The 16314-nt window shown below is 37.4% G+C and overlaps 1 protein-coding gene across 1 annotated transcript in view; it reads left to right on the forward strand.

Annotated features, from left to right (window-relative positions):
* The window catches only part of QRFPR (pyroglutamylated RFamide peptide receptor), a 117579-nt gene extending 113780 nt beyond the window's left edge, over positions 1-3799 (forward strand). The window contains exons 5-6 of the mRNA XM_006881052.1: positions 2093-2190; positions 3284-3799. Of these exons, the coding sequence (XP_006881114.1) occupies positions 2093-2190; positions 3284-3684 (499 nt within the window). The 3' untranslated portion in view covers positions 3685-3799. The remainder of the gene's footprint in view (positions 1-2092; positions 2191-3283) is intronic.
* The last annotated feature ends 12515 nt before the right edge of the window (positions 3800-16314 follow it).

A 16314-nucleotide genomic window follows, 5' to 3' on the forward strand; every position in this document is an offset into this window, starting at 1 on the left:
ACAACATGTCCAAAGTATGTCAGACGAAGCCCCAGAATCCTTGCCTCCAAGGAGCAGCCTGGTTTAACCCTCTCCAAGATGAATCTGGATTGTGAATACTCTTCTCCAATATCACAGTTCAACGAGATGAATTCTTCTTTCGGCTTTATTCATTATTTAGCTCTCAGATTCAAATCTAGTGAGTGAAAAGTCCATTGCCTGAATCAGGAGGACCTTGGTCTTCAAACTCACATCATTGTCCTTCATTAATTCGATGAGGTCCTTGACTACAAACTTTGCCAGTGCAATGTATCTCTAAAACTGCTGGCGTCAAGTGTATTGTTTGTGGATTCAAGTAAAACGAAGTCTTTGACAATTTCAATCCTTTCTCCATCTATTACGATGTTGTGTCTTGGTCCAGTGATGAGGATTTTTGTTATTTTGATGTTGAGAAGCAATCTTCACAATGAAATGCATGGTCTATTAAACAGTAATTTTCATTATAGAATTAATGAAGAAAAAACACAGACTTTGAATCTTTGATAAACTTTAGTTAATAGGATTTAAAGAATTGCACTTTTAATTCAATCTAGAAGTCTTTCCACATTTCATAAATACTATGGGTTTTTTTTCAAAGTATGGCCATTTTTGTAGTATAAAATGTACTGAAATTAGACTGCCTGATTTGAAAGAGTTTATGTATAAAAATTAGACTATTAGGGTATCTTTCCTAATGCCTAGTGAATCGAAAGTGATTCTACCAAGCCAAAGGTGGGTGATTTTAATCCGCAGCCCTTAGGCGTGTTTTTAGTTGTTTTTGGTCAAACTGTCTTCTAAGTGATATAGCACTGGTCTGTCCACTTGCTGTACAGAGTTAACTTGTGGTTGCTATGATGCTAAACACTGTGACACTGATGTGTCAAATGCAATAATGGTTACCCATTGTGGACTGTGTTTGGTGAAGCTTCCTGATTAAAACAAGCTTGGAAGCAGTAGTGGCATCTATTTCCAGAAAGCTTGCCTTCAGAAACTCTATGAACTTGGAGAAAAGATGAACGTTATACAAGTGTTCAGGTCTTTCATTTATAAGATCGCTGTGAGTCGTCTACAACTCAAGGGCACTCAACAAAAGCAATGCATTAGGAAAATCTGCTTTTAAGGACCTCTCCAAAGTGTTAAAAATCAACAAGGTCAGTTTAAAGGCTAAACTAAGCCGGTTTGAAGTCAGGGAATTTTAACTTCATATGCATTTGAAAGTAGGACAGTGACTAAGGATTGTAAAGGAATCAATGCCTTTGAGTTGTGGTGGTGAAGAAGAGTGCTGATTATCCAGTGGAGTGCTGAAAGAACAAACAAGTCTGTCTTGGAAAAAGTGCAACTAGATGCTCCTTACAAGGCCAACCTTTGTCTCATAAATTTTAGACATGTTGTGAAAAAAGGCCAGTCCTTTGAAAAAGATATCATGCTGGGGAAAGTAAAAGGTCAGAGAAAGAGAGGAAGACCTCCAACAAGATGCATTGACTTAATGACTGTTACAATGGGCTCTTGTACATTTGAGATGTTGAGGATGGTGTACAAATAGAACAAAGTTCAGATTTATTTTAATAAATCAGGTTTTCTAGGAATTGTAGTTGATTAGACAGCACATAAAGATAACAACTTCAAATCCAGACTACATATCTAACTAGTCATTTGACTTTCAAATCATTTAACCTTTGCTTTCTTTCTTTCTAAATCTGTGAAATGGCCAATTGACAAATTCTATGCCAATGATTTAGCTCAGTGCCAGACTGAGAATTCAGCAAATGTTGCCTCTTGTTACTATTTTCTTCACTATTCTGATTTTCATGTCACTCCTTACAGAGCTTATATTTCCTTTTTTGTTATCTTCTAGCATCATAATTATGTGTATCAAGAAATATAAGGAAGTAGGTAAATCCATTGGAAAAGATCATAATCTGCTTGCAGTAAATCTGTCATGAATGGCATCAGTATTTCTTTTTTAATTTGGCTGAGAGTTTGGATTCAAACTTTATTTAACAGATATGCTATCAGTTTGACACATTTTCCAAGGAGAAGTCAACCAACACAGTATGTCTTGTTATGGGTCCAGGAAGAAGAAGCGAGCTGTCATTATGATGGTGACGGTGGTGGCTCTCTTTGCTGTGTGCTGGGCACCTTTTCACGTCGTTCACATGATGATCGAATACAGTAAGTACTTGTCATTGTTATTCAATGAACATTCTAGTTCATTTTCTGTTAGTATGAACAATGAATCATTGAAATGTGCTGCTCTTCACATGAGCAATTAGATGATAATATATTTTTTTCTATTTTTCAAGACCACTAGATTATTACAAGGTATACAATTATATTTGGCTATGAATAAATCTTTAATAATTTCCAAAGAGAATTACAGAAATGATTCTTCTCCTACGCTTTTCCCTTTGGACTCCTTAAGCTTGATTGTAAACAAGGAAAGATGTAACATTCTGTGAATGTTTCCTTAATTGAATCATGCAAATTTAATAATGTCTAGGATGTCAGTGAGGGGGCTTTGCTGGCCTCGTTGGGTAAAGAGTTGAGCTGCCACCCCCAAAACAGTTCAGATCTACCAGCTATTCTGAGGGAGGAAAATAAGCAATTTTCTCCTGTGTGATTTACAGCCTTTGAAAATCTGCTGGAGGTCAGCTATGAGTCAGTTACAACTGCATGGCACATAACAAAAGCAACAACAGGATATCAGGGAGCCTGTGTCTTTTCTCAGATATTTAGGCACTAAACATGGCCATTAGGGAGCTCTGGTTGTTTAATGGTATGAGTCGCACTGCCAACCTAAAAGCATTCAGTTAGAATACACCAGCTGTTCCTTGGCAGAATGATGAGCAATCTCTTCCTGTGAATTAACTACCTCCGAAAACCTCCTGGAGGGTCAGCTATGGGTCAGTTCCAATTCAATCCTACTCATACAACAACATGGTTCTTAGAACTAATATATCACCAGTGAACATTTCCAAAGGAATTGCTTTGGCCAGTTTACATGAAGCTTGGAGCTACACATTGAGGTGCCCCTAATACATATCAGGCTTCAGCCTGGATTTTCCGAGAATGAAAATTCAAAGCAGAGCTTATTTTTAATCAGAAGTCTCTTCTGAAAATGGTCTTAAGCAGTACTTACACTTATAACTACTTGAAATACTATTAGTTATTAGGTAGACAGGTGTTAGGTAGACAGTTGATGAACAAGAGTTTTGTGTTTTGCTTATTAAATAAATATCCATTCTAAAGTTCAACTTTGTTTCAGGTAATTTTGAAAAGGAATACGATGATGTCACAATCAAGATGATTTTTGCAATCGTGCAGATCATTGGCTTTTCCAATTCTATCTGCAATCCCATTGTTTATGCATTTATGAATGAAAACTTCAAGAAAAATTTCCTGTCTGCAGTATGTTACTGCATAATAAGAGACTCCTTGTCCCCAGCACGGAGGCATCGCAATTCGGGAATGACGATGATGCAGAAGAAAGGAAAGTTCTCTCGGAGAGAGAAGCCAGTAGAGGAAACTAAAGGAGAAGCCTTCAGTGATGGTAACATTGAAGTCAAATTGTGTGAACAACCAGAGGAGAGGAGGAACCTCAAACGTCACCTGGCCCTGTTTAGTTCTGAACTTTCTGAGAATTCCACTTTAGGCAGTGGGCATTGATTAGAATGCTGCTCTCAAGATTGATGTCATCCTGTTTGAATTTGATGAGAAAATACATTTTGAACCAAGGTCTCATACTATTCTTTTAGTTCTTAAAATAATGCCAGGAAAGAAATGGAATTTTTTTTTCCTCTTGAAAATAGAACTTTATTCAAGGAAATAAAATTTTAAAAAAAAAACAGCAAATGATCCTTGAATGTTATACAAAAGGCATGGGATGTTTTCTATGCTTGTACAGAAATTAATGTTCCTGGATAACAGTTTCCCCCCTATCTCAGTGTAATAATGTGTCTTTCCATGTATTGCTAAATTGAATAAGAAACTAAAATTGTATCTTCTTTCTTTAAGAATTGTAAATTAAAATTATGATTCAGGTATGGTTAAAATTAAGATACAGTCACAAATGGGAGCTCTGGTGGCCTACTCCATAAAGCGCTATGTTGCTTACTCAAAGGCCTCTCTCATGATTCGAGCAATTGATTTGATTAACAGATCAATCACCGGCTCCAAGGGAGAAAGATGGACAGTTTCCTTCTGAATGATTTCCAGCCTCTGGAAACCTAGTAAAGGATCAACTATGATTTGGTTCTACCTTGACAATAATGAGTTTGATGTTTCTTTTCTTTATTTCTTTTTTAAAAAACCAAATAGCATTTATGCTGCATTATAAAATAAAAAAAAAGTTGGAGAGGCAGCCAAGTGGCTGATTAACGAGACTTAAAGATGGTTTTGGGTTTCTCATCATCCTGCCACTTATTATTGATCGGTATGATAATGGGTACACCGTTTACCTCTTGGAGCCCACATCTCATCCTGGAAAACTATGGAAGATTGCTCTTTGCGTCATGAATTGGTGGTGGGAACAAAAACTACACTTGAATAGGAAACCACTGTGTATTGCAAAGTCCCATCAAGCTCTGAAGAATTATCATAACTGTTTCAAGACTTACTTTTTTGATTCCCTTTTTCTTTATGAGACTTGCTTCCACTGCTGCCCAACTTTATCTTCATGCCTATTTCTCACAAAGTTTCCATAATCAAAAGAAGGAAGTCTCTGAAATCCTCACCTGGTGATTGACTACAATATAATTAGACTAATTTAACTATCTGGCTTAGTGGCAAGAAACTGCACTGCAATCCTGAAGGCATGCAGTTCAAATCCATCAGCTGCTCCATGGGAGAAGGATGGGATGATCTCTTCCTGTATGATTAACAGTCTCTGAAAGCCCATCAGAGGGTCAGTGGGTCAGTTCCAACTCAATGGTACTCAACAACAATATATTTTAATTTATTTATATTCACTCATTATAGACATTATGTTTCCTTGTGGAATAAAAGAGAACTTGTGTCATTGACTACTCAGATGCAACTGGTAATCTACTTCTGATATAAAGGCCTGGTAATCTACTTCTGAAAAATCCATCATTGAAAACTCTTTGAAGCATAGTTATACTCTGACACACATAGGATCACCATGAGTCAGAATAGACTTGATGGTAACTGGTCTAAAAAGGGCTTTTAAATATAGTTGGTAGACAGGAAGGAGAATTAGCTTGAAGCCCATGAAATTATACTGTCCAAAGTTTACTTTCAATGAGAGCTGAGTGAGGAAAGATAGGATTCCCATGTTCCTTTTCTAAATCTTAAAAACCAAGCTTACTCTCTTCAGTCTTCTTCACTTATTTCCAAATATCAGTGATTCAGAGATCATCACAGTGCTCTGTCTTCAATATCTGAGATTATCCAGATCCTATCATAGCCTCATAACCAAATTGTTCCTTCTGTCTCCAACTTCACAGAGCATATTCTGCAAGACTTATAAAGAAAGAGAACTCATGATATCTCAGGGTATTCCACTTGTGGGGCAGTACGTTTTTTGAGAATCACAAAACTCATGCTAATAGGATCTTTTATGATACTAACCAAACAATTTATTGCCATTGACTCAGAAACCAAATAGAGTAGATATGTCTACCCCATGGGGTTTCAAGGCTATAATCTTTGTAAAAAATTAAAAAAGAAAAAATGAAGCAGCTGGTGGATTTGAACTACCAGCATCTTGGTTAGCAGACTAGTGCTTAACTATTAAGCACAAAAAACAAAACTCAAACTCATTGCTGTCAATTCAGAACTGTCTCACACCTGGCCTTCCATTGGATTCCTGAGGCTTTACACAGCATAAAAAGAAATTGCCCATCTTTCACAAATTGCCAGAGGGGTGTAGCCTTCGAGCTGGCAGCAGAACTCCCTATGAACTGCACCACCAGAAATAACCGTTAAGATACAGACACTTAATATAACGTGTGCCATTTCAAGAATGGGCTAACTAGACAATGAAATAGTGTGTAATATTGTAAAAAATTGTCAATATGAGATAGGAACAGAAATAAAATGAAGGAAACTTACTGTGTTCTTTGTGTTGAAGTGCACTAATTATGAACTATTTGTGAAATCTATTTCTAAACTGTTTACCTGTTGTACAGAATTAATCTATAGACAAGCAATGATATCACTAAATTATATCAATGAGTCAGATTAACAGTTTTGGTCCATTCTAACACAGTCCAAAATATCCATACAACTCTAAATGTTGCATACATATGTTTCAAATATGATCCAATGAAAAGCAGACAAATTGAGACTATTATTGGCCATTTTAAGCATTAGGGTTTTGTTTCTTTTTTAAGTTACACAACATTGCAAAGTATTGATAAAAATACATTTTAGCTTGTTGTTGTTGTTGTTAAGTGCCACCGAGTCACAGGTGACTCAGAGCGATCCTAAGAAGGAGAGTCCTAGACATTTCCTGTATAATTTTTGTCCTTTCTCCAGGCTCATAGGGTTTCTAGAGGTAAGTTATTGTGGAAGTGGATGTCACTCCTGCTTCCAAGCTTGTTTTAATTGGGGAGCTTCACCAAACACTGTCCACCATAGGTAACAGTATTTGGCTACACAGCAACTATGATTTATCTCTGTACAGCCAGTGGACATACCAGGGTTACACGACCAAGAAGAATATTTCACCAAAAACAATTAAAGACTGGCCTGATAGCGAAAGCCAGAGGGCCTGAGAGTATTTGAAGCTAGGGCCTGGAGCAGGCTCCTCAGGCTCGACCCCACCCTTAGTTACCCTAACTCTAGAGAGGTCAGGGCCGCCTACCCACCTTTGAAGGCCAAAAAGGTCAGTAGCAAACAGTGCAAAAGATCCCTTGCCTAAATGCCACCAAGAGCAGTCACCATGGAGACGCCAGCCATCCCACCTGCTTAGCTGGCTGACTTGCAGAGTGGGGGAAGACTCCATAGCTTACCATTTAAATATTTGTAGTAAGATTTCCAAAATGCCCTGTGAAAATTTTCTTTTGCCTATATTTCAATTATGTTATTTTAGAAATAAAAGTCAATGCATTTTCCCCCTAAGATAGATAAACTTCTGTTCCTATTACAAAAGTTTGGAAAGGAAGTATGGTCCAATCCACTAGTGAGAAAATCCTACATTTACCAGGGATAAGCTGAGACCTGACAATGTTAAAAAAACAAACAAACAGGAAAAAAAAACCGAAAACCAAACCACATGCAAGTCCACTGAGAGTTCACCTTGACTTGCGGGGAAAACAGATGTTGTGTATGACACATTTTCTTTTCTTCCTAACCAATACTTCTTGATGGAACTCTGGTGGCTTAGTGATAAGGACCTGAGATACCCATCTGAAGATACATGGTTCAAATCCACCAGCTGCTCCATGGGAGAAAAACGGGCAATCTCTTTCCATGTAATTTACTGTTTCTGAAAACCTGCTGGAGGGTCACTTGACAGCACATAACAACAATACATCACTTGAGTCTCCGTCTTTTCCCTCATGTTTTTCTGGCTTAGCCTTGCAGTTATTTTTTTTCTACTTGTTTTCCCATATATGGTACTTGAAGTGAGAGTTAAGAAGGATCCTTTTTATGCAGGAGGTAGCTAAGATTGAGGAAGCATATACTAACAAAATGTTCATTTATTAACTTAAGGATAAAATGCCAGTGAAGGTCCATTGGGGGGAAAAAAGGTATCTTTTAATATTCAGACGTTGATACAACTCTTAAAAAATTTTCTGCATAATTTTTCCATCCACTAGAGCATATTTTTACTTGTACAATTTGTCATGAGTCAGGATATGGCCAATATGCATTCTAATTCCAAAGGCAAAACTACTCATGTAAATAAATGAATGGAACTCTACTCAAAAGACATGAATTCCAAAAGTAAGGTAAAACAAACACAAGTTTTAATGTTGCCTCCTATCCTTCCTAGACTCTCTACTAGAGTTTCCTATCTTTATTAGACTTTTCTAGTAGAGAATGCAGAAGAAGGTATACTATGTGGAAAAGGAAGGAAGAATTAGAGTTCATCACTATTCCTGGCAGGATAAACAGAAAACTAGTTGTCAGAAAGGACATAACATTCTTACAGCTATAATTCCATGAGGAAAAAGGATGACAGTGACATCAACTTCTAAAAATTTCATAGATGAAATGGGTTTTGTTTGTTTGTTTGTTTTTAGCTGAATTAAAGTTTATTTCTAATTTGAACCCAGGCTCCCGCATGCTGACACAGCAGCATCCACCTGAGAGCCCTGAGCTGGCATAAGCTTCTACCTTTTATACCTTTGTTACTTCTTTGCTTTTAATTGGTTAACTATAGCTCAGGGAAGCAGTTTGAAAACTTCTCTAAATCTAATTGGTTACTTCAAATATAGGGAAGTTTGTTACCCTTATGCCCTTATAAGGAAGTAGAAGCCTATTTCAGCCAAGGACCCAAGATATAGCAGTTGACTAACAGGGTGTGGTTTACTGTAGATGGAGGTTGTTTGCTAGAAACTACTCAAGCGGATCAAGTGGGGGTAGCTGTACTTTTCCAGTAACTGAGTTCTTTATTACATTGCTTGTTGTTATGTGCCATCGAGTTGTCATGACTCATAGCTCTAAAACCTGCTCTATCCTGTACCAATCTTATTGTCTCTGATACATCTACCCCTATTACTCCAGTCACTGTCCCTTTCCAATGACCAGTCCCTCCTTGCAACATGCCCAAAGTATGTCAGATGAAGCTTCAGAATCCTTGCCTCCAACGAGCAGCCTGGTCTCACCCTCTCTAGGACAAACCTCTTTGTTCTCCTAGCAGTCTATGGTATATTTAATAATCTTCTCCGGCACCATAGCTCAAAGGCATCAATTATAACACATTGCATTATAACACTTTGTTTTGTCTTCCCAAGCTGCCCATTGAATTCTTCTATTCATTTCCTTTGCTTCTTGATTTCTTCCCTTTGCGTTGGCCTCTCGGCAGTCTAGGGTAATATTTAGTCTCTTCTTACACTTCTTTTAATGACATTTTGCATTCTTCATGGATAATATTCTTGATATCCTTCCATAGCTCACCTGGTCTTTTTGTTCATTCATGTTCAAGGCCTCAAACCTGTTTCTGAATTGGTTTTTAAAGTCAGAGGGAATAGTCTCAAGGTCAAATTTTTATTCTTGTGGGTATAATTTGACCTTATTTAGCTTTAATTTGGACTTGCATATGAAGAGTTCATTGTTCCACAATTAGCATCTATACTATTTTTCACTGCTGATATTGAAATTCTCCAACATTCCTTCCACATATTGCATTATCTTACACAGATGATCAGTAATCTGATTCTTAAGCATCCCATCAGTTGAAACCCATGTGTATAGCCTGCATTTATGTTTCTTATAAAAGGTATTTTCTATGAATAAATCATTGATTGTTCAGAATTCTATCATTCTATCCCCAGCCTCATTTATGCCACCAAGTCCATATTTTCCAACTAGTGATCCTTCTTCCAGGTTCCCAACTTTTGTATTCCAGTCACCCATTATTACAACAAGGAAGAATCATGAGGAAGTAGATCACAAAGAAAAATCTTTTGTAAAGAGGTCAAATTCTTCTCTATTGTTTACTTTATGATTATCTCTCAGGAGGACCGACTTCATTAAATACAAACTAAGAACTATGTAGACTCTTAAGCATATCCCTGTAAACAGTTAAGGATTGCCTTGGTGTTACAGGGTGAACTTCAGCTTGTATCAGCCTCCCTCCTATCCTGATATAGTATTTGGTTTATGATTAATATTAAATTTGATATTTGGCTTCCCACAGCAGATCACCATGTAATTAATTAAAGTCAGCATCAAACCTTGTCAGACACTAATAGTGTTCGTCTCTCTTCTGTCCCGATCTTTCTCATAAGCACCTGGTAAAATGAGAGAATACAGACAAGTGACTTGTCCTTGCTACCAAGCATTCTAGATTGTACTTCTAGATCTCATTCAGCCTTTAATGATTCATTTAAATTTATTTTTTCCTTCTTTCCCATTCTGTGTCTGTTATTCTCCTCCATCAAGGATAAAATAGTTTGCAAGGTCTTATGAACTTCTTGTGAAATTAACATATTCTTCTTTAAGGGCTGTTGGACTGTGAGCTTCAGTTCTCCTTGTAAGCTTAACTTGGTGGGAAAGGAGTTTCATTGCCAACTCAAATATGTGTGGTTCAAATCTTCAAGCTGCTCCACAGGAGAAAAATGGACAATCTCCCCAAACGTAATTCACAGCTTCTGAAACCTCACTTAGAAGGTAGCTATGAAATGATTCTGATTTGACAGCCTGTAACAATGATTTGGTTTTCTCATTTTTTTTATGATGAAACAATATTCTCTTGCAACTTTATATCTCTAAATAGAAGCTTAACCTGGCTTTCAATTTTGAACAATTTTAAAAACATGAAGGGTTCCATGTATTTATCATCTACATGTGTGGTCAGAGGTAACATAAAAAACATTTCTCAACCAAACAGTTACTGCTGGGCAACCTTCTTTTACCTTTGATCTCTGCAAACTACTCGATGGACAGGTTAATTAACCTCATCCAAACTCGTGTGAAAAGCCTTAAAATGCTTATGGCTCAAAACTCATTATCAGCAACTCACTGAAACTGATGAATCAATGATTTGATTTATTAAGAAAAAACAGTGGGGAATGTAAGAGCCAAAGCCTCAGGAAGAGCACATGAGCAGAGAACTGCCAGAAGTCCAGGCTGGGTTTAGAAGGGGTCGTGGTACTAGGGATATTGTTGCTGATGTTAGATGGATCTTAGCTGAAAGCAGAGAATACCAGAAGAATGTCTATCTGTGTTTCATTGATTATGCAAAGGCATTTGACTGTGTGGATCATAACAAGCTGTGGCTGACTCTGAGAAGAATGGGAATCCCAGAACATTTAATTGTGCTAATGTGAAACCTATACTTGGACCAAGAGGCAGTAGTCAGAACAGAGCAGGGTAACACTGCATGGTTCAAAATTGGGAAGGGTGTGCACCAGGGATGTATCCTGTCTCCATACCTTTTCAACATGTATGCAGAGCAGATTATCCGAGACCCTGGGCTCTATGAGGAGAAGCGTGGCATCAGGATTGGTGGAAGATCTATTAACAATCTGCGTTATGCAGATGACACAACCCTGCTTGCTGAAACTGAGGAGGACCTCATGCACTTGCTGCGAAGGGTCAAGGATTGCAGCCTTCAGTATGGACTGAGGCTCAATGTCAAGAAGACAAAGATTCTCACCACTGGATCAATTGGCAGCGTCAGGATGGATGACAAAGTGATTGAGATTGTTCACAGCTTCAGTTTGCTCGGCTCCACATTCAACACTCTTGGCACCAGCAGTCAGGAAATCAAAAAGCATATCGCGATGGGAAAGTCTGCTGTTAGGGACCTCTCTAAAGTTCTCAGGAGCAACAGTGTCTCTCTGGAGACTAAGGTGCGCCTGATACAGGCCATGGTCTTTGCAATCGCTTGTTATGCATCAGAGAGTTGGACAATGACTAGGGAGGACAGAAGGAGAGCGGATGCTTTTGAGCTGTGGTGCTGGAAAATAGTACTGAATGTACCCTGGACTGCCAGGAAAACAAAATGATTCATCTTGGAGAGGATTAAACCAAGCTACTCCTTGGAGGCAAGGATTCTGGGGCTTCGTCTGACATACTTTGGACATGTTGCCAGGAAGGACGGGTCCTTGGAGAGGGACATCATGCTTGGGAGGGTGGAGGGACGGCGCTGGAGGGGAAGACCCTCTATGAGATGGATTGACTCGGTGACTGGGGTAATCGGGATGGGTGTGTCAGAGGTAGTGAGGTTGACGCAGGATAGAGCAGGATTTAGGGCTGTTGTGCATAGGGTCGCTATGAGTCGCAAACGACTCGACGGCACATAACAACAACAACAAGATACTACATTGTTGTTGTTGTTGATTGTCATTGAGTCGAGCACAATTCATAGTGATCTCATGAACTAAAGGCCTGAAGTCCCTCTAAAGCTGTTGACATTTATCAAAGTTCATAGAGTTTCCGGAAAAATATACTATTTGTTGTTACATGTTCATGAGTCAACTACAACTAAGTGACCCTATGTACAACAGATTAAAACCATGTTTTTACCTTGTGCTATCATCAAACTCCTTGCCTTTCTCCATTCCATTGTTGCCTAGTATTTGTAGGGTTAAGTTATATAGTAAAAGGTACAAAACAGTTAACAACAGTGAATGTGTAAGGAAAATTATTGAAAAATGTACCGCAGTAAGTGAGGACTCAAGCCAAAATATTTTCAGGAGTTAATAGTCAACCAAAGTTAAAATATGCCTTTATAAATTAACAGTAAGCTAAGGCAGTATGGTTATTTGACATTTTCTAAAAATATGGAACTATGAATGTATATATATATATTTTTAATGTTCAGGTCAGCAGAAAAAGGAAACACAAAAAAAAACTCTTAAAATAAGAGATAGTTTCTTTAAAATATACTGGCTATTCTATTTTAAATAATGGGGAAAAAATAGAAAAAGAGAAGAATGATGACAGTGAGAGGAGTGGAAATGATTTGAACAAAGATAAATAGATTGAAAGAATGGTCCCTAGGTCATGAGGCATAAATACCGGGAATATTGTCGTTGATATCCATTGAGTTGAGCATGACTCATAGCGACCCTATGAAGAAAAGGCTTGAAACCATTCTATAACTATCATCATTTTTCATAGTTCGAAGAGTTTCCAGAGGCATGTTGTTTAGGATGTAGATGCCACTTCTGCCAGGAATAGGTACAGTCATTGTTGTTAGGTGTTGTAGACTATAACTCATAGTGATCCTATGTGTCTGAACACCAAATCTGGACCCATCCTATCTGATGCCATTTTCATCATTTCTGGTAAACTTTACCCCTTTGCTGCAGTCATGTCAGTCAATCAAACTTGTTGAAAGTCTTCCACTCTTTCACTGACCCTCCATTTTTCCAAACATAATGCCTTTTCTAAAGAATTGTCTTTCCTAGCAACATGTTCAAAATATTAAAGATGAAGCTTCACCATTCTTGCCTCTAAGAGGCTGTACCTTTTCCGTGAAATATTTATTTACTCTTTTGGCAGTCCATGGGATATTCAGTACTCTTCTCCAGCACTACAACTCAAAGACATAAGTTCTTCTTCTTTCATCCTTATTCATTATTAAGCTTTTAGATGCAAAGCAAATGATTAAAGAGATTATAGCCTGAATCAAGTAAGCCTTAGTGTTCAAACTGACATCAATTCTCATAAATATTTTGGAGACGTTCCTGGCAGCTGACTTGCCCAAAGCGATATGTGTTCAAGGGTTTTAATTTGGGATTCAAGTAAGATGAAATCATTAGCAGTTTGAATCTTTTCTCTATATATTGTGATGTTGCTTAGTGGTAAGGAGCTTTGTTTTCTTGATGTTGAGATATAATCAATATCGAAGACTGTAGTCTTTGATCTTCTGCAGCAAGTATTTCAGATCCTCACTTTCATCAAGCAATGCTGTGTCATCCACATGACACAGATTGTTGATGAGTCTTCCTCTGATCCTGAGGCTACATTCTTCTTCATGAGTCCAGTTTCATGAATTATTTGCTCAGCACACAGATTGAATAGGTGTGGAGAAACAACATAAGCCTGATTCACACCCTTCCTGATTTTAATCCATGCTGTGTTCCCTTGTTTTGTTCAGATAATATTCTCTTGGTCTAGGAGTAAAATTAATATGAGCACAGTTAAGTGTTCTGAGATTCCCCTTATTCTCATGGTTTATTGTAATCCACACAGTCAAATGTATAGCTTTGCATAGACTGTAGGCGGTTATGAAAAAAGAGATATGCCAAAGAAAACATTAGTAGGGCTAAATTTTGATACTCGATGAGACTGAAGATTGTCTGAAACCATTGTCCTAGTTGAAAATTTGGTATGAACATTTGCCTTTCCCTTACCATTTTTCCCTGGGTGGATGTGGGGGTGGAAGAAGACAAGGCAGATAATTTGGATTTTTGGGACTCTGGGCCTTGCTAGTAATAAGTCTTTTGACAATAAAATATCCTTTTTGTATTAAAAAATACAGTAGGAGATGTCTTAGCTACTCAGATTGTCTAAGAGATGACTAAGCTTTATGTTCCCATGACTATAGAAAGCATCTTTATCCTATGCTACTATGCTCACAAATATATATATATATATCTTGTGTTAAGAGATATAGAGTAAGAATATTGTTTCCGTTTTGGGGAGAGAAAAACAAGTAAAAGCACCACCGTTGAATTAGCAGTACAATTCCCTACAGATTAAGTAAACAGAGCCTCACTAATTGAGATGTATGTATATTTGGTTTTCAGTCATGAGAGTTTATTCACATTCTTTATGTAGAAACAACTAGATTCATATGACACTGTCACAGTGCTTAAACTGTGCCTTGAAGCCTGCTTTTGAGTTGTCTTAACTTACCTAATGTTTTAGAACTCTCAACCATAAAATTCTTGTAAAGCCTACTAGAAAGTTTTAAATCTTGATCTATATTGAAGAAATATCAGACTTAGTATCATCCTAAATTATATCAACAATTGAAATTGATGAGTAAAATTTGGTACAGAATGTACAATAGAATAGTGATCTAACATAAGGAGATAGAAAATCCTGATATAATGGCATAAGATAAATTGACTGTGAAAGCATTATTCTCAATAAAATAAACAAAACACAGAATGAAAAATATTTTACTTGTGTGAGAAAATAATAGGTGAATATATAGAAAGTACTTTAACCAAGGATAGGACAAAGATGAAAAGAAGTTATCATTGTTTAGAAAACAGTAAGAATCATCTCATATTGATGAGAAATTTCACAAATTTTATAAATTATGGTTACACTACACAATTACTATAATAGGTAGCACTAAATCATACACTGGAAAAATGTTGAATTGGTAAAATACTGTGTTATATATTTATTTACACAGTTTAAATTTAAGAAGGTTTATAATTAAGATGGGGGTGTGCCAGGGTTATATTCTTTCTCCAGACCTGTTCAAACTGTATGCTGAGAAAATTATTCAGGAAGCTGAGCTCTATGAAGAGGAATGTGGCATCAGGAGCAGAAGGAGACTCATAAATAACCTGCATTATGCAGATACACAATTTTGCTTGCTGAAAGTGAGGAGGACTTGAAGCACGTATTACAGAAAACCAAAAAATACAGCCTTCAATGCTGATTTATATCTCAATGTCAAGAAAACAAAGATTGTTACCACTAGACCAATAGGCAACATCATGATAGATGGAGAAAAGACTGAAACTGTCAACAACTTCATCTTACTTGGTTCCATAATTAACACTGTTGCATCAACAGTCAGGAAATCAGGAGACATATAGCCCTGGGAAAGTTTGCAGTTAGAGATTTCTCCAAATTATTGAGGATTAATGATGTCAGTTTGAGAACTAAGGTGTGTCTAATTCATGCCATGATCTTTCCAATCACTTGCTATGCATCTGAAAACTTGATAATTAATAAGGATGACAGAGAAGAATTGATGCCTTTGAGATATAATGTTGGAGAAGGGTACTGAACATCCTATGAATTGCCAAAAGAACAAACAAATATGTCTTGGGAAAGGTGCAGTCAGAGTGCTGTTTGGAGGCAAAGATGATGAGGCTTCACCTCACATTATTTGGGTATGATGCTAGAAAAGGCTATCCCTTGGAGAGGGACATGATGCTTGGAAGGGTGGAGTGTCAGTGAAGGAAAGGATGACTCTCAACCAGTTGAATTGACAAGGTCACTGCTGCAATGGGCCCTAATGTGTCAGAAAGTGTAAGGATGGCACAGGAAAGGACATGGCCCAAGGTCCCTATGGGTTGCACTTGATTTACCAGCACCTAATAACAATGTAGTTATTTAAAAATAATTAAAAGAAACTTGTATGCTATAAAAGAAAGAGTGAACTATGGATTTAAAAAGTAGTCTAAATTAGAGTATGGCCACTATTGACCAGCATGATATATACGGAAAACTAAGAAAGAAGATACCCAAGTTAATTCACCTCTACATGTCTATTTATTCTCCCAGGAAGTAAAGACTTCCTAATCTGAGAGGAGGAACATTCATAACTCTATTTTCTGATGCTGGCTTTTGTTGTGTACTGTTGAGTCAGAATTTACCCGTAGCTGGCCCTCTGAAGGATTTCAGAGGCAGTTAATCTCACAGGAGGAGATTGCCCTTCTTTCTCTCACAGAAGAGCCGGGA

The sequence above is a fragment of the Elephantulus edwardii genome, unplaced genomic scaffold (genome assembly GCF_000299155.1).
Source record: "Elephantulus edwardii isolate Elephantulus edwardi_28Jun2011 unplaced genomic scaffold, EleEdw1.0 scaffold00012, whole genome shotgun sequence".
Lineage (NCBI taxonomy): Eukaryota > Metazoa > Chordata > Mammalia > Macroscelidea > Macroscelididae > Elephantulus > Elephantulus edwardii.